Consider the following 23,072-nt stretch of genomic DNA (forward strand, 5'->3'; position numbering starts at 1 on the left):
AGAAGAAGCCACTGCTCCAAAACCACCATAAAAAAGCCAGACTACGGTTTGCAACTGCACATGGGGACAAAGATCGTAATTTTTGGAGAAATGTCCTCTGGTCTGATGAAACAAAAATAGAACTGTTTGGCCATAATGACCATCGTTATATTTGGAGAAAAAAGGTGGATGCTTGCAAGCCGAAGAACACCATCCCAACCGTGAAGCACGGGGTGGCAGCATCATGTTGTGGGGGTGCTTTCCTGCAGGAGGGACTGGTGCTCTTCACAAAATAGATGGCATCATTAGGGAGAAAATTATGTGGATATATTGAAGCAACATCTCAAGACATCAGTCAGGAAGTTAAAGCTTGGTCGCAAATGGGTCTTCCAAATGGACAATGACCCCAAGCATCCAAAGTTGTGGCAAAATGGCTTAAGGACAACAAAGTCAAGGTATTTGAGAGGCCATATTAAAGCCCTGACCTCAATCCTATAGAAAATGTGTGGGCAGAATTGAAAAAGCGTGTGCGAGCAAGGAGGCCTACAAACCTGACTCAGTTACACCAGCTCTGTCAGGAGGAATGGGCCAAAATGTTAGGCAGAGCAAAACAGGGAAGCCCAAGAGCAGACTCAGACCAGGAAACAGGGTTGAATGAACCAAGATATGTATTGTAACACAGGGAGAGATGAAGGGCAGATCCAGGGAAGCTCGGATGAGTTGTAGGAAACCAGATGTGGAGGCTGAGGTTGGAGTGAGCTGGATTGGGACAGGGTAAACAGGTCTGGATTGGAATCCAAGGGAGTGGTGGTGAGTTGAATCCAGAACAGTGTAGCAGGGTGGTGAGAGGTAGAACAGGAGACAGAGCGGCAAAACTGCAGTGAGAGGAGAAACAGCGTCAGGCAAGGAAACAGGTACAGAAAATACAGGATCTCAAATAATAATAAGTAGCTAGAAGCATGACTGCCTGAACGGAGATTACGATCTGACAGAGTGCAAGTGGCAGGACTGAGTACTTGTAGAGGTCTTGATTATGGAACGGGTTGCAGCTGGTGGCGAGCTGCTCTGACTCCAGCACACCTGTATCCGACCACACAATCACACACAGAGAAAGAGGGAGAGGGAACTGGGGGAATGGCTGCAGGTCATGGAGACACCGGATGTCCACTAGGGGGTGTGGCAAGAGCAGATGTTACACAAAATTCACCCAACATGTTTGACCCAAGTTAAACATTTTAAAGGCGATGCTACCAAATACTAATTGAGTGTATGTAAACTTCTGACCCACTGGGAATGTGATGAAAGAAAGAAAAGCTGAAATAAATCATTCTCTCTACTATTACTCTGACATTTCACATTCTTAAAATAAAGCGGTGATCCTAACTCACCTAAGACAGGGAATTTTTACTAGGATTAAATGTCAGGAATTGTGAAAAACTGAGTTTAAATGTATTTGGCTAAGGTGAATGTAAACTTCCGACTTCAACTGTATATATATATATATATATATATGGAGTTTTTAGTAAAAAAGACTAAAATCAACAGGAATACAGAAAAAAATCATTTAATTTATCAAATCTGTTCCCAAGTATTCCCATAAATAAAAATAGAGACATATATATCATGTCTCAGTGTAAACAAGGTATAAAATTATTGTTTTCAAATCTATTTTTGGCTTATTTGAGATCAATTTGCAGTGTAAAAATTTATATTTTTTAATTGACCTCGGCTGAATTTTGTTGCCTACCCTGTGGATTTTCCAAGTTTACAGTTTGTTAACGCAATTGTTGACCCATTTATTTTTTGGAAACTGTGGGAAAATATATCTAAAACAGAACATCATTGATCACATCACCCAACTCATTTGCAAAACTTTGAATTATTTTCTTCTCTTTGTACATTGATAGGTGATCTTAGAAACTGTTGTTTAACTCAGATTGTGTCTGTTTGGAGCACAAAGGTTCAAGTCTTTCGAAATATATCTAGCCTAGCACACTGCACGGTTTAAGCTTCTGCAAAGCAAATGGAACAAAAACAAAAAGAGCCTAAACAAACATCGGTAATAACTCTACAGCTCACCTCTGTTCCTCCACGTCGAGCATTCCCTAACTAGAAACAAACCAATTTTTGCCAGCCATTCATAAATCACAATTTAGAAAAGGCTTGTACAACAAAACACAGTCAGCATTTTCATAAACAATTATCTGAAATTCAAGGTAAAGCAAGAGTACATTCCTCTGCTGGATTTTTGAAGCTTCATGTTGCTGCCTCTCCTATTGAGAAGCTTCCAGGAAGCCTCTATGTGGTTGGTCTAATGTGACTTCCTGTTATGTTAAGAGTGCTTGTGTCAGACCCGTCTAATGTGTGCAGTGGACAAGGTGACTCATGATGTCATAAAGGACCACATCCAGCACTCCATTATTAGCCAGCTGATAAGCGAGGGGGAGGAAGGAAAGGAGGTACAGATGGAGGGAAGGAGAAAGTGAGGGTGGTGTAAACTTGTCCTACAAAGTGTCATGAGGGTTCACATAAAGCGTTTCATAAATTTTGAAAGAAGCATCGCATCACTTCCCTCTACCGGCTCAGAAAAACTTCAGAACAACTTCACCCTGTATATGTTGAGAGGTCAAACGAGTCTTTAGATGGTTATCACTACCAGGTTGTCATCGCCAGGGTCATTCAAAGGTCAAGAGATGTCAATGAAGATAAGTCATTGTTTAATTCTGCTCATCTTTGAATACCTAATGTGTCAGTCTAATGGTTTGACAGGACTTAAAAATGATAATTTAAAAAAAAAATACTTGGCTGAATTTTGTTGCCTACCGTCTAGATTTGATCTTTCTTGTAAGGAGAATACAGATACTTTCTTGCATAATGTCCAGTCTTTTTGATACGTTTCTTAAATGTTTAGTATAAGTACATCATTTTTAGTTCACTTTTTCCCCACTAATCTTTGAATGATCCGTATGCAACAATTTACGTCATGCTTAGATGGAGATTTGTAGATCAGTTGTGCCTTCTGTGAGTGAATGCCAATCAATAGATCTCGGTGACCTGTTCTACCTTTTGTAATATGAAAACAAATCAGACTTTTTATTGCTTATGCAGTGGAGTGACAACTATTTTCATAGATTATTATCATCATGCTTCTGTTGTTTCTGAAGATATTGGAGATGGCGAAGTGGATATGAAGAAATGCTTGACTTAACAATTTTTATTATATATTATCTGAAAGAAGAAAAAAACTGCCTGCCTGGCAGCCGGTTATTTCCTTAAGACAAGCAATACATCTGAGAAACAATTCCATTTTCAGGCTGCAAAATAAATGTCACAGAAGATAACAAACAGCTGACAAAGAATTACAATTTGTTTTGTTTTCCCTCCTTGTGTGTGTGTTTATTTGCTTTCATAAAGTCAATTCCATTGCAGACATGTCTTCATATAAAAACATTAACGAGGGGAGAAACCTTGATATTTTAACACCAATGAACTCTGAAAATAAAATCACGTGTATATAATGCCACACTTATAGAGGTGATACCATATCCTTCAATCTGTTCCACATATGTTCCAATGGACACAAACCTCAGACAAACTGGTAGAAAAAGGGCAGATTTATTTAAAGCACTTTGTCCCCTACATAGAAAAATATGATTGATTTGAGTCGACAATAATAAATAGAGTGCCTGACTATCCTCAGGCCCCATTGGTAACGTACAGCAGTACAATCAATATCCAGTTACACAATACAGCAAAGGCACTAGCATTTACTGCAATCAGAACAGTCGACAGGGGTTGTGCGAGGCATGGAAGGTGGCAGGGGAGGTGGTGTCTGGATCCATCTCTTGGTAGCCAAGTCAATGGCAGCTCTGTATGTACCTAACCCATAGTAGCCATGTAGGGTATGTAGGGTATGTGCCCAGCCCATAGTGCCTTTATATGTAACCGTTCAGTCATTACGAAGTCATCACAGTAGCAAATAGGCTTGAGACTGTAGTTGTATACCTATTATTTGGTATATGGAGTGGTAGGTTCATTGGGGTTGAACGGTTGATTCGTTACTGCCCGGTTGTCCCATGGATTATGCGTGGTGTTTAAAACAGTAGTAGTAGCATAGAGATTTAGGAAGGGGTTGGGATTAGAGAAAGAAGGGATGGTTTGTGAGAACAGGAGCGGGTTTTTGAAAGGTGTCCGAAAAAAACAAGAAATGGGTAAATAGAAAAAGGAATGAAGTTTTAAAGGAAAGGGGAAATGTTCGGTAGATGTTCGGTAGATGACAAGGTTTGTTACAGTAGATGGCACATAACAGTGTATCACTCATCTAGACATGGCACTGGTAATACTCCAATCGCTCATGGAATTTCAGAAGTGATTTTTAACAATTCAACAGGCCGTTTATTTGCAGCCATTTAATTTCTAGCGAGGTGCTTTTTTTGTTGCCATTTAAAAAACAATTGGGTCTGGTTGCAGTGGTCCCAATCAGTAGTGACTTGTATTTTGGGGCTGAATTTGGGCTCATATTTGGCTTAAGGGGATAAATATTTGCTAAAAAAAAAAAATATTAAAATTAACACATATAGTACCAGTCAAAAGTTTGGACACCTACTCATTCAAGGGTTTCTTTATTTTTACTATTTTCTACCTTGTAGAATAATAGTGAAGACATCAAAACTATGCAATAACACATATGGAATCATGTAGTAACCAACAAAGTGTTAAACAAATCATAATATATTTCATATTTGAGATTTTTCAAATAGCCGCCCTTTGCCATGACCACACTTGGCATTCTCTCAAACAGCTTCATGAGGTAGTCACCTAGAATGCATTTTAATTAACAGGTGTGCCTTATGTTCATTTGTGAAATGTATTTCCTTCTTAATGTGTTTGAGCCAATCAGTTGTGTTGTGACAAGGGGGTATACAGAAGATAGCTCTATTTGGTGAAAGACCAAGTCCATAATATGGCAACAGCAGCTCAAATAAGCAAGGACAAACGACAGTCCACTACTTTAAGACATTAAGGTTAGTCAACACGGAAAAATAAGAACTTTGAAAGTTTCTTCAAGTGCAGTCCCAAAAACCATCAAGTGCTATGATGAAACTGACTCTCATGAGGACCGCCACAGGAATGGAAAACCCAGAGTTACCTCTGCTGCAGAGGATATGTTCATTAGAGTTACCATCCTCAGAAATTGCAGCCCAAATAAATGCTTCACAGAGTTCAAGTATCAGACACATCTAAACAGCAACTGATCAGAGGAGACTGTGAAATCAGGCCTTCATGGTCAAATTGCTGCAAATAAACCACTACTAAAGGACCCCAATAATAAGAAAAGACTTGCTTGGGCCAAGAAACATGAGCAATGGACATTAGACCAGAGGAAATTTGTCCTTTGGTCTGGAGTCCAAATTGAAGATTTGTTTCCAACCGCCGTGTCTTTGTGACGCAGTGTGGGTGAACGGATGATCTCCACATGTGTATGTCCCACCGTAAAGCATGGAGGTGTTATGTGGGGGGTGCTTTGCTGGTGACACTGTTTGTGATTTATTTCGAATTCAAGGCACACTTAACCAGCATGGCTACCACAGCATTCTGTAGCTACACGCCATCCCATCTGGTTTGGGCTTATTGATACTGTCATTTGTTTTTCAACAGGACAATGACCCACACACCTCCAAGCTGTGTAAGGGCTATTTGACCAAGAAGGAGAGTGATGGAGTGCTGCATCAGATGACCTGGCCTCCACAATCCTCCGACCTCAACCAAATAGAGATGTTTGGGATGAGTACGACCGTAGAGTGAAGGAAAAGCAGCCAACAAGTGGGAATTCCTTCTAGACTGTTAGAAAAGAATTCCAGGTGAAGGTGGTTGAGAGAATGCCAAGCGTGCAAAGCTGTCATTAAGACAAAGTTTGGTGGCTATTTGAAGATTCCAAAATATAAATATTTTGATTTGTTTAACAATTTCTGGGTTACAACATGATTCCATATGTGTTATTTTATAGTTTGTCTTCACTATTATTCTTCAATGTAGAAAATGGTAAAAATAAAGAAAAACCCTTGAATGAGTAGGTGTTCTAAAAATTTTGACTGGTGGTGTATATATGCCATATTTGTTTGTTAATAATTGATAATCATTTACATTGAGAAAAATACTGATATCATTAAATATAATGGAAAATTATAAGGCTTAAACGTTTCTCCAGTTTGATTGGTCACTCCGAACGTGATTCCCGACTCATCCTCTTGAAGAGACCAGGGAAGACGCAACTTCCTTTACTTTCAGTTCTGTGTTTCCCCAAATTCCTGTCCTTGAGTTCCAGGTCCAGATATCCCATGTGGACAGATTGGTTTGAGATGTATTTTCCTCAGAAAAGGCCCTGATTGTCAGAACAAATCATGATAATCGTCACTTTCTCCCAGACTTAAAGCAGTCAACCACTCATCCCTTTCAGAGAAACTTATTCCCAGTGAGCCCAATATCTTGTCACCACTGTCATGTCTGATCTGTTTGGTTCTTTGTTTTTATTCCAGTTTGGGTCATAACCCATTATAGCATAGTTGGGTGGGTCATCCCAGCCCAAACCACCCCAGAAAGTTAAGCTAACACATCTCCAGAATGTTCTACAAGACTTTAAAGCTATTCAAGCTTAGTAGTGATATTGGCTGATAGTTGCCAGTATTCCCAAACCCCTTTAGACTTGCCAGGGACCAGCATGGGGCCGTTGGGGCCCTAGGTATGAAGCCCAGTGGCCCTTGGGAGTCCTGGTTTAGATGTTCCTCTGAGCAGTAAGGTACTTGAGGGCGGCTGCGCCGTACTTCCGGGACAGGTCTTGGTGGAACTCCTCTTTTAGGGTCTGCAGGCAGTATCGGTAGCCTGGGCTGGAGCGGAACTTGGAGATGTCGAAGCTGGGTGCGTGTGGCATGTGGATCATGAACGCGTTGGGCAGAACCATCAGGTCGTACTCCTGGGGGGGTGGGAAAGGGGGGGTGGGAATGTATTATTTTAATTGCTTATTAAACATGGTCCGTGTACAACAGACACCACATTTTAGCTACGTAGCTAATACTCTTCCGCAGTCCCAGCTGTGACTGAAATAATTTAAGACTCCAGAAATAAGTGACAAACGTTGCTCTTAGGTGCTGAACACTAAAAGGTCACAGCTTGACTTTGATTTATCGGCCGTTACAATAGCTATTATTCCTGACTCAGCGAACGCATTAAACCTAATATCAGTAGTCTACCGCAAATCACATCTATTCTAATCATTAGCATAACTTTAACTGAATTCCAAAGATGAGTTGAGGTTTTGAATTAAATTAAAATTAGTTATGTGCAGATTATTTGGGAGTAGAGTCTTTGAGGATAAAATGTGAACAATAACCATTTTTCTTCTCAACAAGCCATAAACAGATAAGTGTATCCAGACTTTAACTACATCTTTGTCTGCCCGTCTTGTCTGCTATGGTTGTTTGGTCTACCTAGTGCGTGCAAATGTAATGTGGTGTGATAATGTGTCCTGGAAGAAAATATATATATTATATTCTAACACCCCACCACTATCCTCCATACTGTACCTGTGCATCTAGCTCCATGATATGGGAGACCTTGTTCCAGCCAAATCCCACGAAGCGCTGGTCATACTCAGGACAGTCCCGCTTCACCACCACATAGGGCTCAAAGTCCGCCTCCCACTCCACCTTATAGGGCGTGGTGGCTGTCCGCCACTTGGCGTAGTTGGTAGGAGCATGGCCCTTGGTCCAGACGTGATACCTGGGAAGGCAAGGAGAAAGAGATGTGTACAGGTGTGTTAATAATAGTTTTGAACTAGATTGCATACAGCGCATTCGGAAAGTATTCAGAACCCTTGACTTTTTAAACATTTTGTTACGTTACAGCCTTATTGTAAAATAGATTAAAAAAAAAAAAAAAAAAACTCACAAATCTACACACAATACCCCATAACGACAAAGCAAAAACAGATTTGGAGAATTTCTGGTATTCAGGCCAAATAGTTTAATCTTGGTTAGTCTGAGAGTCACTTAGGTGCCTTTTGAAAAACTCCAAGCGGGCTGTCATGTGCCTTTTACTGAGGAATGGCGTCTGTCTGGCCACTACCATAAATGAAGGAAAAGCAGCCAACTAGTGCTCAGAATATGTGGGAACTCCAACACTGTTGGAAAAGCATTCCAGGTGAAGATGGTTGAGAGAATGCCAAGAGTGTCCAATCTGACATCAAGGCAAAGGGTGGTGTCACGTTCCTGACCTGTTTTCTGTTATTTTTTCATGTGTTTAGTTGGTCAGGGCGTGAGTTGGGGTGGGCATTCTATGTTTGTGTTTCTATGTTTAGGTCATTGGTAATTAGCCTTATATGGTTCTCAATCAGGGACAGGTGTTTCACGTTTCCTCTGATTGAGAACCATATAAAGGTAGGCTGTTCACACGGTTTGTTTGTGGGTGGTTGTCTTCCGTGTTTGTGTCTGTGCACCACACGGGACTGTTTCGTTTGTTTCTTTCGTTTGTGTAGTCTGTACCTGTTCATGCGTTCTTCGTGTTATATGTAAGTTCTCATAGTTCAGGTCCGTCTACGTTCGTTTTGTAGTTTGTTGAAGTATTTTCGTGTTTCGTCTTTACTTTAATAAATAACATTATGTCATATCACAACGCTGCGCTTTGGTCCAATCCCTACTCCTCTTCTTCCAAAGAGGAGGAGGACAACCGTTACAGGTGGCCACATTGAAGAATATCATTAACACTTTTTTGGGTAATACATGATTCCATATGTGTTATTTCATAGATTTGATATATTCACTATTATTCTACAATGTAGAAAATAGTATAAATAAAGAAAAACCCTTGAATGAGTAGGCGTCCAAACTTTTGACTGGAACTGCACATATTATCAAATGACTTCAACGTAATCAATGTACCAAATATAGTATCAAAATCAGGATGGATGCTCCAAGGTATGTCATCTATATCAGAAGGGCCAATCAAACCTCCTGATCAACAAGCCAGACTGACCAATGGGGTGAGCTGTTAGTGCTGGTGTACCTGAAGGTGTAGAGGGTCCCCATGTCCAGCATGGAGAGCAGCTCAGCTTTGGATTTGGGAAAGGAGAGGCGGTAGCGCAGCGTCTCAAAGGCCGGTACAACCAGAGCTTTCTTAGTGTGGGCCATGTCTAACTGGACCACTGACTTCCTGCGGGGATAAGACAAAGAAACCATTCATTTACAACCAAAACTGTACATCAGCTAGAACCACAGCTGCCACTAGTTGGTTGGAATGCATTGCTGGCAACACCTTAGCTGTGGGTTTGACTCCCACATGGGCCATATATGAACATCATACATGAAGTCGGAAGTCTACATACACCTTAGCAAAATACATTTAAACTCAGTTTCGCAATTCTAACATTAAATCCTAGTAAAAAAAATCCCTGTCTTAAGTCAGTTGAATCACCACTTTATTTTAAGAATGTGAAATGTCAGAATAATAGTAGAGAGAATTATTTATTTCAGCTTTTTCTTTTATCTTTTTCTTTCATCACAGCTTTTTCTTTCATCACATTTCTTTCATTCTTTCATACACTCAATTAGTATTTGGTAGCATTGCCTATAAAATTGCCATCCACAAGCTTCCCACAATTAGTTGGGTGAATTAATTGGGTGAACTAGTTGGGTGAACTCTCCTGACAGAGCTGGTGCAACTGAGTCAGGTTTGTATGCCTCCTTGCTCGCACACGCTTTTTCAGTTCTGCCTACACATTTCTATAGGATTGAGATCAGGGCTTTGTGATGGCCACTCCAATACCTTGACTTTGTTGTCCTTAAGCCATTTCGCCACAACTTTGGAAGTATGCTTGGGGTCATTGTCCAATTGGAAGACCCATTAGCGACCAAGCTTTAACTTCCTGACTGATGTCTTGAGATGTTGCTTCAATATATCCACATCATTTTCTCCCTCATGATGCCATCTATTTTGTAAAGTGTACCAGTCCCTCCTGCAGCAAAGAACCCCCACAACATGATGCTGCCACTCCTGTGCTTCACGGTTGGGGTGGTGTTCTTCGGCTTGCAGGCCTCCCCCCTTTTCCTCCAAACATAACGATGGTCACTATGGCCAAACAGTTTCATCAGACCAGAGGACATTTCTCCAAAAGTATGATATTTTTCTCCATGTGCAGTTGCAAACCCTAGTCTGGCTTTTTTTATGGCAGTTTTGGAGCAGTGGTGTCTTCCTTGCTGAGTGGCCTTTCAGATTATATCGATATAGGACTCGTTTAACTGTGGATATAGATACTTTTTGTACCCGATTCCTTCAGCATCTTCACTAGGTCCTTCGCTGTTGTTCTTGGATTGATTTGCACTTTTTGCACCGAAGTACATTCATCTATAGGAGACAGAATGTGTCTCCTTCCTGAGTGGTATGACGGCTGTGTGGTCCCATGGTGTTTATACTTGCGCACTATTGTTTGTACAGATGAACGTGGTACCTTCAGGCATTTGGAAATTGCTCCCAAGGATTAACTAGACTTATAGAGATCTATAATTATTTTTCAGAGGTCTTGACTGATTTCTTTTGATTTTCCCATGATGTCAAGCAAAGAAGCACTGAGTTTGAAGGTATGCCTTGAAATACATCCACAGGTACACCTCCAATGACTCAAATTATGTCAAATAGCCTATCAGAAGCTTCTAAAGCCATGACATTTTCTGGAATTGTCCAAGCTGTTTAAAGGCACAGTCAACTTAGTGCATGTAAACTTCTGACCCACTGGAATTGTGATAGTGAATTATAAGTGAAATAATCTGTCTAAGCAATTGTTGGAAAAATTACATGTCATGCACAAAGTAGATGTCTTAACCGACTTGCCAAAACTTTAGTTTGTTAACAAGAAATTTGTGGAGTGGTTGAAAAACAAGTTTTAATGACTCCAACCTAGGTGTATGTAAACTTGCGCCGTCAACTGTATGTTGTCTGTAAATTGCTTTGGATTAAAATGGCTACTAAATGACTATATATTAAACATCTCAGCCAGTGTTCTATCAATGTTTGTGATGTAGTTTTTCCTGGAGATGTTCCAACTCACCTGAGGTAATCATAGAGGCCGTACATGGGCAGGAAGTCCACGTCTGCCAGGAACACATAGGGTGTGTTGGCGTTCCTCAGGGCCACATTTCTCACCAGGTTGACGGGGTAGAACTGGCCCTCCTTGTAAACGATATGGTAGCCCACGTTCTTACGGTTCTTCAGCACCTCGGAGGCCTGGGCGTAACGCAGGAACTGTTGGGCCTCAGCGTCTGACATGTACAGGGCCAGGCTGATAGGTCCTTCCCAGTGCTTACATATGGCCTCCAGCATCTGTAACCTGAGATAAATAGAGATGTCATAAAAGAGTATTAGAGATAGAGATGTTTTGTACATAATGATAATAAAAGCAGTGGTGGAAGTAGAGAAGAAAATGGGGAGGAGGACGAAGAGAAAGTAGAGAAAAAAGCAAAATACAATCATATTTGTAGATAGTTGCACTCATTAGCCATATCGTAATAATGAATTCATGCTTACATCCCCAACAACTAGTAAACCAAAGGCCAGTAGGGTCAGAGCTATAAGGTGAGTTTTTAACCTGTCCATGGAGAGCTGTGCGACCAGCGTGACGTCCGTGTCATCCCCGGCGGGCGTGTACTCGTACTGCAGAAAGTAGAGGTGCACGCGGTGCACTGTGATTCGCTCCCGCCGGAAGTCATAACACTGGTCGTCTTCATCCAGCTCCTCCAGAGCTCCTTGTAACTGGAGAGGGATGGACAGAGGGAGGTCAAAACCAATGTTTAGATTGTAAATATTCCCTCATAGGCTAACATGGTTTCATGACACCATGCAGTCAGAGGTGACGAGACCATGCGGCACTGTACACTCTGTTGTATTCTGACTGGATGTCCATGGGTATCATAGTATAGTGAATGAAGGTATGGTGAATATTAAAACCACCTTGAGGCGGTAGGGAGTGGTTTGTTAAATGATATACAATGGGTGGTCCTAATCTTGAATGCTGATTGGTTAAAGCCGAATTCCAGACGGTGTCTATTCCACAAGTTACCACCGGCTCAATCTATGATGTTAAAATGCCTATTTACTCTGTTCCATCTGGCTGCACAATCCACTGTCTCATCAGCCCAGCCAGGCAATTTATGAACTTGATCTCCACTATAAATAGCATCTAAACATTATCTCACATTTCTTTTAGACTAACATTTCGTTTTCAACAGCGGAGATTTGTTTAGACCTTGCTGTCTGTCTCTCCAACATTTGCAACATTGTTTCAATTTTCATCCAGCTGTCCCATAGTAATGAACGTGTCGGGAGTCAGTACGAGAGACAGGCAGGCAGCGCTTCTCAGCCAGTCGTAATCTTGAATCAGCTGGCGTCATTTTTTGGCGTCTATCCAAAGAAATGTCAATAGAAAGCAGGTAAAACTAATGGAAGTGCAGCTAGTTTAGTCTTTCCAGCTTCAGTTTGAAGGGATTGTGTTTGCTGTGTTGTTGGCTAGCTCCTCTGAACAAGTGTCCTGGCAAGAGAGCACAATTTCTATGCCAGGTGAAATCACGCCTCATTATGAAGTGAATCTACAAAAAAGTTAATTGAGGCTTATTAATCCTTCTGCAAACTTATTTTAGTTGTGTGCCTTTGAGAGTGACTACACAGAAATTGAAATATTTGGGAATTTGGGTCACAAACAATTTAAAAGATCTCTATAAAGCCAATTTCCCTCCCTTGATACTCTGCCTGAAACAGGATCTTGAACACTGGGGTTTACTTTCTATTTCTTTGGGCGGTATAATTAACATTGTTCAAATTAATGTATTAAGTTTATAGTTATTTATCTTGGAGATCTCATCTGGTGGCCCCACCTCCTTACTCTGCTCAAGACTTGCATTAGCTGAGCTTGTTTCCTAATACACGAAAAACCCTATTGTGAATCATTCTTTAAAAATCTGGAAACAGTTCAGGCGATCGTTTGGTCTCAGTGAATTTTCAACTTCTGCCCCATTATTAAAACAACCATACATTATCTCCATCAATATTAGACCGTGCGTTTCATATCTGGTCTGGAAAAGGGATCCTCACTGAACGACTTGGACATTGATATGGATTTTGCATCTTTTGAACAGTTAGTACAATTTTTTTTTTCAGAGATCCCATTTCTTTAGATAACTGCAATTGCGTAGTTTTGTATCGTCATACTCTAGTCACTTGCCACCACGCCCTCTACCTCCCTTCTAGATTATCTTTTTAAAGTGAACTGTTATATCAAAGGGGGCATACACTTGATCTATAAAAGTTAAACGTGCGCAATCTGGATTCCATGAACTCTTAAAAACCACCTATACGGGATCGGTATCCCCCCGCCGCGGGACGGTTGAGCTAATGTAGGCTAGTGTGATTAGCATGAGATTGTAAGTAATAAATTGTTAATCTAACTGCACTGTCCAATTTACAGTAGCTATTACAGTGAAAGAATACTATGCTATTGTTTGAGGAGAGTGCACAATTATAAACTTGAAAATGTATTAATAAACCAGTTAGGCACATTTGGGCAGTCTTGATACAACATTTTGAACAGATAGTCAATTGTGCATTGGATCAGTCAAATTTTGCACATGCACTGCTACCATCTAGTGGCCAACATTTAAATTGTGACTGGGCTGGAATAATACTTTATGGCCTTTCTCTTGCTTTTCAAAGATGATGGTAAAAAAATACATGTTTTTTTCTTTGCATTATCTTTTACCAGATTTAATGTGTTATATTCTCCTACATTAATTTCACTTATCCACAAACTTCAAAATGTTTCCCTTCCTTTCAAATGGTATCAAGAAAATGCATATCCTTGCTTCAGGTCCTGAGCTACAGGCAGATTTTAGGGAACATTTTTAAAAAGGGGGCGGATCCTTAACAGATTTGTATGCTGTCTGTAAATACAAATATTAAATTATGAGCCTAGTTGGTTTAGCAACAGAAAAAGTAAGCAACCTTCCCGCTAACCATGATTGGCTGAGATAATGAGTGGGTTGGACATGCCAAGAGATGAGTCCGTATGGGTCTGCCATATAACACGCGTCTGTCTATTTGAGCTGGTCAGTATTTGTAGGTAATCATGTCTAAGACAGCTTTTTTATGTATCACGTAGAACTGCACAAGTGTTGCTCTCCATTTTCTGTAGGACCGAGTTTTGAAATCAGTGGAATTAGAATTTGATAGCTAAGGAGCTGGAGAAAACACCTGTCTCCGGATTACATCTTTAAACTAAAGGCAACCATGGCATCCGTGATATGGAGAGGCGTCCATCCATGATGTATATGGGTTAGATAGTTTAGCTAGGTACATTCAGATATTACATGTTTCTATTTGACAGAAAGTAGTTTTCATTTCAAGTGAAATTGTACTGTTTGCTCTGAGATACGTTTGTATCTCAGAGCCATTTGATTTGCTATTTAAAGCCTAATGTTAGCTAGCTAACATTGAACCTGGTTGGTTTGCTACCTGAAGATTCATGCAGGGTAGTAATGTCATGAGTTGGGATTATGGTTCATTGTTTAGCTCGCTATCTACATGTCTTAACAAAAGACTCCCCTATGCAAGTAATGATTTCAATAGAAAGTCACTGTGACAACTGTTGATAGACGTAGCTGGTAAATCCACTCTAGCTATCTACTCCGATTTCAGAACACTCTCGTCTGAGTGAATTTATGAACGCTCATCCCCCGTTGAATATGGCCGGTGTCAGTAAACATTGTCAAAAAAGTGCAAATTGTTGCCATCAGCACAGTTGCAGTCACCAACACTCTTGATAACATAACAGCCTAACCAGCTCTGCTAGGGTGTTGAGGATATATTGGCACGGTTTGCCGCAACACCCATGCCAAACACCGGCTTCAAAGGCATCATCACTTAATTATGGTTAAAGTAATGGTAATGTTCTACTCACCCGAACGCTCTCTGAGGTGGCCTGGCTGGGGCAGCCAAACAGCTCTCGTCTCAGTAGGTTCCCATCGTACTCAAGGAAGGTAAGGTAGAGGTTCCTGAAGAACTCCACATGCTTGTTCTTCACACGAAGTTTCTTAGGAGAGTTCCAATGGATCACCTGACACCGGACATGAACATGTTACAGTGTTACGGTAGCCAGATGAGATGCAGTACATTCATAAGGAAAGAATTGAGGGATTTTGCTATAGTGTGTGTATGCGAGTGTGTGTATTTCACTGCATAGCCCTACCTTGAGGTCAGACACCTCTGTGTAGCACTGTTCAGAGCGTGTGTGGTCAGACAGCTGAACGTTCCAGAAGCAGGGCAGCTGATGCACTAGGACTGGGTTCTGCTTAATGAACGCATTAAAGATGTCCTGCACACAAGATTACCCACTCACATTAAAGACCTGTGTAATACACTCCTAGAAAAAAGGGTTCCAGGTTGAACTCTTTTGGGTTCCATGTAGAACCCTCTGTGTAAAGGGTCCTACATGGAACTCAAAAGGGTTCTACCAAGAACCCAAAAGGGCTATTCAAAGGGTTCCCCTATGGGGACAGCCAAAGAATCCTTTTAGTTTCTAGATACACTCTAAGAAAAAAAGGTGCTATTATACACACTCATTTTAACATGAAGATCATATATAACTTTGGCACACAATAATAAACATCCACATTGACACATCCGCCAAATGTTCATTAGCACTTACATTACCATCTGCCTCATACACAGTATGCTTTGAGGCATAAGATTACCCTACTGTATATCATGGTTCCAACTTTTTTTTGCCCGGGGGTGGTTTTAGTTGGACCACAACATTTTTATATATATATTTTTATTGTTAGACATAAAAGACTGTAAAAACACAGGTCGGGGTGTGATTGTGGGTGGGTTATCTAGGGGAATTGTATGTTTATGTTGGCCTGGTGTGGTCCCCAATCAGAGGCAGCTGTTAATCGTTGTCTCTGAATGGGGATCATATTTAGGTAGCCATTTCACCATTGTGCTTTGTGGGATCTTGTCTGTATGGTTGCCTGTAAGCATTATTCTAGCGTCACGTTTCGTTTGTTCGTCTTGTTGTTTTTGTTATTTGAAGTTTTCTCATCTGAAATAAAGGACGGAAACATACCACGCTGCATCTTGGTCTACTCCTCATGACGAACGTGACACCAAGTGATTTTTATTCAAGACATCTGTTCCCAAATATTTCCACGCATAATAGAGAGACACGTGATCCAATACAAATGTGAGCAAGGTTTGAAATTATTATGTTTTAGTCAAACATCTGTGTGGTCTTCTTGCGGTCAATTTGCGGTCTACAAATTATTTGTAATTATGTTCTGGCACTGACAAGTCACTCCAAAAAAAAAATATATATAATAATAATAATAGGCCCTCGGCTGAATCTAGTTGATGATTCCTGCCCTATATTAAAATATGTTATGTATGTAATGATCTAAACAGTATCTAATAATATTCTGAATAAAGATAGACTAGAATTTTATAAAATTTAATATACAGACCTGGTCCGCAAGCGAGGTACTGAGCATGCTCATTAGCTCTCTCTCGGCGGTCAGCCTCCACATCTGCTCCCAGCCAATCCGTCGCAGCCTCTCCAGGTAGAGCAGGATGACCCCAGTGTTGAAGCCTCGTCCCAGGGCGGGCCAGGGTTTGTGGTTCTTCCACAGGTTCCCCAGGTACCAGTCACTCTGGTTCTCCACCAGACCTATCACCTGCTTGTCTGCAATCACAGCATCACCAATCATAATTTTTCCAGATTTTAAAATGCTGGTAATGAGGTGGAGTCTTCAGACAGTTTTTGAACTACTAGATTATCAAATGGTATTTTTGTCCTCGGGGGATTTTTATCACTAATCCAATTAATTAATTATTCAATCAATCAACCAGAAATGTTTATCAAGGTCAAAGGTCGTACCAGTGAACTTCCTGAAGATGGCCCAGAGCTCAGCGATGTCGGTGGCGAAGGTGATGTCCGTATCCAGGACGATGACCTTTGTGAGGTCAGAGGGCAGCGCCTTGGTTAGGGTCAGCTTCATCAGGCCGTAGATACCTGAGTAGTGCTTGTTAGGTATCCATGACACCTCCGACTGGAAGAGAGGAGAAGATGGAGAGAGAAAGCAAGAGTGAGGTTGAAGAACTTTAGACCTCACAGAAAATGTTGATTTCTAAAGAGAAAAAGGGAATATAAAGTTGCAAGGTATGAAAAATAATGTAATTAGAAGCAACACCACTGTGGCTCTTTGTCAGGTGTGTAAGGGTATTCTCCTTCCTTTAAATAGCTAACTTGCGCAGACACCCATCTGTTTCCTAAGATCCCTTTAGTATAAAATACCCTTTAAAACCAGAGGTGAACCAAGTGGAGCATTTCTACTGTTTACTCTACAGCATCAATCTTGAAAAATATCATCTGTTTTAATACCCAGGATACCCAATGAATACTGAAACCTGCACAACTTTTGGCATGCATCTGGGCAACCATGTCTGATCATTAATTCCTCTTGATTCCGCAGAATGGGATCTGCATAAGTGAATCATTTGCAAATATAATCAGCTCAGAAGATGCAGTGTTTCCTTCTTCGTTTGAACTGAGTTAATGAAAACTGAGTAGGTTGAGAAATTGAGAGCACAAAGAGCTTTTGTTCCCGCTAAGCTTGCGGAGGCTGAGAGAGAATGTGAAGGGGGGGGGGGAGCCAAGTCATATTGCAGGTCAAGGCAGGTTGGTATGCGAGTTGAGAAACAATGTTACTTTATGAACCCCTTATCAATAGCAAAGAGCCAAAGCTAGACGCACACACCCGCCTGCCCACGCACCCACAGAACAAGCACACAACACGCACAAACACACACCATTTTTCGATTTACACAGACTGACAGAGGAGAGGCGAGAGGAAAAGGACTGAGGTGACACATCACTGTTGTAAGAGTAGGGAAAGGGAGGACGAAGGCGAGTGTAAAGAGCATGTAGAACAAGGAACATTGAATGAGAGCAAGGATGGTCTCTGTGTCAACTGGATTTCTCTTTCTCCTGCCAACTGATTGTTTGGAAAGTGGTGGAAATCCCTTTTAATGTCAATGGTTGCTCACAGAGTGAAGACAAATGATTTCCTGAACACTGATATAAAAGAGAGCGCAGACACTCAGGTCCCTGAGGACCATAGGTGCCCATCACTGAGCTAGAGCTCATCAAAAGAAAATACTGTAAAAGTGGGGGGGGGGGGGATATTTACCTTGAGTTCGTCTGCGTCATAGAAGCTAACTTGTACAGACGGAACCATCCAGGACTGGAACAGAGAACTCAGGATCTGATTGGCTACTGCGTCTGTGATGAAGTGGAAATGGAGAGGGTTTCTCCTGAGAGAGAGAGAGAAAGAGAGAGAGAGAGAAATACATATGCCAAGAGCTACTCAAGTGCTTAATCTCTCTGATTAAGGGCCTGACCTTCCCTAAAGTCACAACTTCCCATGAGTCCAATAATTAATTAATCATTTTTACAAGTGGCCTTTGAATTGACATCAGCCTTATTAGTTGAAAATTCATCAAGTAGAATAAACAACTACTGTTGCTATATCCAGTGTAGCTGTAGTTATAGCAGTAGGTGTAGTTGTATGTGAAGCTCTGTTGTGTTACCTGTGGAACAGGATGGACTTGACCAGGGTGACCACATCTCTGCTGGCGTTGTGACCGGCACACACGCACGCTACATGGATCAGCTGCACAGGAGAGAGCAGAATTAGCCACAAGCTATGCCATCAACACTGCTGGGAATATCGATTCCCTATGTTATCCTTTTAGCACTACAGCCATATTACTTATGTCTATGTTAGCTTATCCAAAACACACGAACACCACGGACAGTAGATCTGACATACCAACTTAAAACCAATGACCAAACAGTGAAGCTAAACAAACAGCTAAAAAAAACGAGCTGTGCTAAAGTACGTTTCTGATCCTTGGCTCACCTCACACTTCAGTACGGTGGGCGAACGGGGACACTCGGTGTGATTGGCTCTCTCCTCCGCCGTGTTCTCCACATCCTCGGGCCCAGTGTCAGCTGATGCCCCCCATGCCGCATTGCCGTAGTTACCGCCGTCGGCGGGCTGGCCAGCCGTGCCCTGCAAGTGGTTGAGCTGCAAGCGGATCTGCCTGTTCTCCTCCTCCATCTCGCGCACCCGCGACTCTAGAACCGCCCGCTCTAGAACCCGTGCCTCGGGGGTCTCTGACAGACAGGGGGACAGGAGGAGAGAACGCCCATCTGAAGGGGGGGGGGGAGAATTAGGGTTGAATTAAGTCTTTCATTTCTAGAGTTGTATAACACATGAGGGAAGAAAGTGTACACTTCACTTGCAGTGTTGAAAAGATAGTATTTCGACTTCTTTGTCTCTCCCGCTTTCCCTCTCATCAACCCACCTCTGTCTGTTTGACACCCTGTCTGAGGAGCAGCTGGCCGACAGAGCTGAAATGTCACACCCTGTTCCTGGTCGCTTAGAGGAAGGTGGGTGAGATAGAAATACTGATATGTAGACAGTCAGACCCAGCACTGACACTGTACAAGGACAGCCTTGTCCTCTAGTGTGGACACAGTAATTCACTGCTTCCTACGGCTATTCCGTAGAGCTGAAGTGAACAGACTGCACTATAACACCCCATCAGTCATCTTAGGTACAATATGTGTGAGAGGATTTGCATGCAAATTGTGTGTGTGTGTTTATTAATTTGGGCGCGCATCTTTAATTGGATTTAGGAGTGAGTATGTCCAGGGTCTATTGTTCTGTTTACAACAGGATACTGACAATCATAAACAGACTGCCTAAGAACACTTAAGCACAGAAATTTGCCGAAGAGCCTTGCTTGATTCTCAGAAGTCACGAAATTAATCGAAGCAATTCTAGGACAAAGAAATCTTAGAATCTCAAACAGCCTACAAGATTGTTAGTACAGATGTTGTATCTTAAATTTGAGCCAGTTTCACACAGCAGGATTATAATCCTGCAGCAAGAGGAAATGTGAATTGTTAGGTCAGATCGAAATTGGGAAGGGTTTAAAAAAAAAATATATATATACACACACTGCTCAAAAAAATAAAGGGAACACTTAAACAACACAATGTATCTCCAAGTCAATCACACTTCTGTGAAATCAAACTGTCCACTTAGGAAGCAACACTGATTGACAATACATTTCACATGCTGTTGTGCAAATGGAATAGACAAAAGGGTGGAAATTATAGGCAATTAGCAAGACACCCCCAAAAAAGGAGTGATTCTGCAGGTGGTGACCACAGACCACTTCTCAGTTCCTATGCTTCCTGGCTGATGTTTTGGTCACTTTTGAATGCTGGCGGTGCTCTCACTCTAGTGGTAGCATGAGACGGAGTCTACATCCCACACAAGTGGCTCAGGTAGTGCAGTTCATCCAGGATGGCACGTCAATGCGAGCTGTGGCAAAAAGGTTTATTGTGTCTGTCAGCGTAGTGTCCAGAGCATGGAGGCGCTACCAGGAGACAGGCCAGTACATCAGGAGACGTGGAGGAGGCCGTAGGAGGGCAACAACCCAGCAGCAGGACCGCTACCTCCGCCTTTGTGCAAGGAGGTGCACTGCCAGCGCCCTGCAAAATGACCTCCAGCAGGCCACAAATGTGCATGTGTCAGCATATGGTCTCACAAGGGGTCTGAGGATCTCATCTCGGTACCTATTGGCAGTCAGGCTACCTCTGGCGAGCACATGGAGGGCTGTGCGGCCCCACAAAGAAATGCCACCCCACACCTTGACTGACCCATCGCCAAACCGGTCATGCTGGAGGATGTTGCAGGCAGCAGAACGTTCTCCACGGCGTCTCCAGACTCTGTCACGTCTGTCACATGTGCTCAGTGTGAACCTGCTTTCATCTGTGAAGAGGACAGGGCGCCAGTGGCGAATTTGCCAATCTTGGTGTTATCTGGCAAATGCCAAACGTCCTGCACGGTGTTGGGCTGTAAGCACAACCCCCACTTGTGGACGTCGGGCCCTCATACCACCCTCATGGAGTCTTTCTGACCGTTTGAGCAGACACATGCACATTTGTGGCCTGCTGGAGGTCATTTTGCAGGGCGCTGGCAGTGCACCTCCTTGCACAAAGGCGGAGGTAGCGGTCCTGCTGCTGGGTTGTTGCCCTCCTACGGCCTCCTCCACGTCTCCTGATGTACTGGCCTGTCTCCTGGTAGGCCTCCATGCTCTGGACACTACGCTGACAGACACAGCAAACCTTTTTGCCACAGCTCGCATTGATGTGCCATCCTGGATGAACTGCACTACCTGAGCCACTTGTGTGGGTTGTAGACTCCGTCTCATGCTACCACTAGAGTGAGAGTACCGCCAGCATTCAAAAGTGACCAAAACATCAGCCAGGAAGCATAAGAACTGAGAAGTGGTCTGTGGTCACCACCTGCAGAATCACTCCATTATTGGGGGTGTCTTGCTAATTGCCTATAATTTCCACCTTTTGTCTATTCCATTTGCACAACAGCATGTGAAATTTATTGTCAATCAGTGTTGCTTCCTAAGTGGACAGTTTGATTTCACAGAAGTGTGATTGACTTGGAGATACATTGTGTTGTTTAAGTGTTCCCTTTATTTTTTGGAGCAGTGTATATATATATATATATATTATTGGGCACAGGGGAGGGTAGTGTGTTTTTACCCTGGTTTACATTCGCTCTTTTGCAGGATTTATTATATAATTTATTCTATCCTAGCCACATTTCCTCATCTGCTTGCATGCGCCTCCCTACAGTTCCTTCGGAAAGTACTCAGACCGCTAGATTTTTCCCACATTTTGTTACATTACAGCCTTATGCTAAAATGTATTAAATTGTTTTTTTCCCCTCATCAATCTACACACAATACCCCATAATGACAAAGCTCATAAATTAAAAATGAAATATCACATTTACATAAGTATTCAGACCCTTTATTCAGTACTTTGTGGAAACACCTTTGGCAGCAATTACAGCCACGAGTCTTCTTGGGTATGACACTACAAGCCTGGCACAGCTGTATTTGGGGAGTTTCTCCCATTGTTCTCTGCAGATCCTCTCAAGCTCTGTCAGGTTGAATGGGGAGCGTTGCTGCACAGCTGTTTTCAGGTCTCTCCAGAGATGTTGGATCGGGTTCAAGTCCGGGCTCTGGCTGGGCCACTCAAGGACATTCAGAGACTTTCCCAAAGCCACTCATGCGTTGTCTTGTCTGTGTGCTTAGGGTTGTTGTCCTGTTGGAAGGTAAACCTTTGCCTCATTCTGAGGCCCTGAGTGCTCCGGAGTAGGTTTTCATCATAGATCTCTGTACTTGGCTCCGTTCATCTTTGTCTCGACCCTGCCGCTGAAAAACATCCCTACAGCATGATGCTGCCAGCACTGTGCTTCACCATTCAAGCCAAAGAGTTCAACCTTGGTTTCATCAGATAAGAGAATATTGTTTCTCATGGTTTGAGAGTCTTTAGGTGCATTTTGGCAAACTCCAAGCGGACTATCATGTGCCTTTTACTGAGGAGTGGTTTTGGTCCGGCCACTCTACCATAGAGGCCTGATTGGTGGAGTGCTGCAGACGTGGTTGTCCTTCTGGAAGGTTCTCCCATCTCCACAGAGGAAATCTAGAGCTCTGTCAGAGTCACCATTGGTTTCTTGGTCACCTCCCTGACCAAGGGCCTTCTCCCCCGATTGCTCAGTTTGGCTGGGCGGCCAGCTCCTGGTGGTTCCAAACTTCTTCCCTTTAAGAATGATGAGGCCACTGTGATCTTGGGGACCTTCAATGCTGCAGAAATTATTTGGTACCCTTCCCCAGATCTGTGCCGCGACACAATCCTGTCTCATAGCTCTACGGACAATTCCTTCGACCTCATGGCTTGGTTTTTGCTCTGACATGCACTGTCAACTGTGAGACCTTATATAGATAGGTGTGTGCCTTTCCAAATCATGTTTATTCTATTTACATTTACCACAGGTGGAATCCAAACAAGTTGCAAAAACATCTCAAGGATGATCAATGGAAACAGGATGCACCCGAGCTCA

General features: G+C 42.3%; 1 protein-coding gene across 5 annotated transcripts in view; it reads right to left on the reverse strand.

The window, feature by feature from the left end:
* Window positions 1-3,889: 3,889 nt before the first annotated feature.
* LOC129854042 (xylosyl- and glucuronyltransferase LARGE2s) overlaps window positions 3,890-23,072 on the reverse strand; it is a 242,808-nt gene continuing 223,625 nt past the window's right edge. For all 5 annotated transcript variants that reach the window (XM_055920660.1, XM_055920659.1, XM_055920661.1 and 2 more), the window contains 12 exons: window positions 18,990-19,282; window positions 18,658-18,740; window positions 18,258-18,381; window positions 16,946-17,117; window positions 16,533-16,750; window positions 15,260-15,385; window positions 14,972-15,127; window positions 11,612-11,775; window positions 11,075-11,353; window positions 9,037-9,183; window positions 7,560-7,755; window positions 3,890-6,949 (listed from right to left, as the gene is read on the reverse strand). In XM_055920660.1, coding sequence (XP_055776635.1) covers window positions 6,752-6,949; window positions 7,560-7,755; window positions 9,037-9,183; window positions 11,075-11,353; window positions 11,612-11,775; window positions 14,972-15,127; window positions 15,260-15,385; window positions 16,533-16,750; window positions 16,946-17,117; window positions 18,258-18,381; window positions 18,658-18,740; window positions 18,990-19,282 — 2,156 coding nt within the window. In that variant the 3' untranslated portion in view covers window positions 3,890-6,751. The remainder of the gene's footprint in view (window positions 6,950-7,559; window positions 7,756-9,036; window positions 9,184-11,074; window positions 11,354-11,611; window positions 11,776-14,971; window positions 15,128-15,259; window positions 15,386-16,532; window positions 16,751-16,945; window positions 17,118-18,257; window positions 18,382-18,657; window positions 18,741-18,989; window positions 19,283-23,072) is intronic.

Source organism: Salvelinus fontinalis, chromosome 4, assembly GCF_029448725.1.
Source record: "Salvelinus fontinalis isolate EN_2023a chromosome 4, ASM2944872v1, whole genome shotgun sequence".
Classification (NCBI taxonomy): Eukaryota; Metazoa; Chordata; class Actinopteri; order Salmoniformes; family Salmonidae; genus Salvelinus; species Salvelinus fontinalis.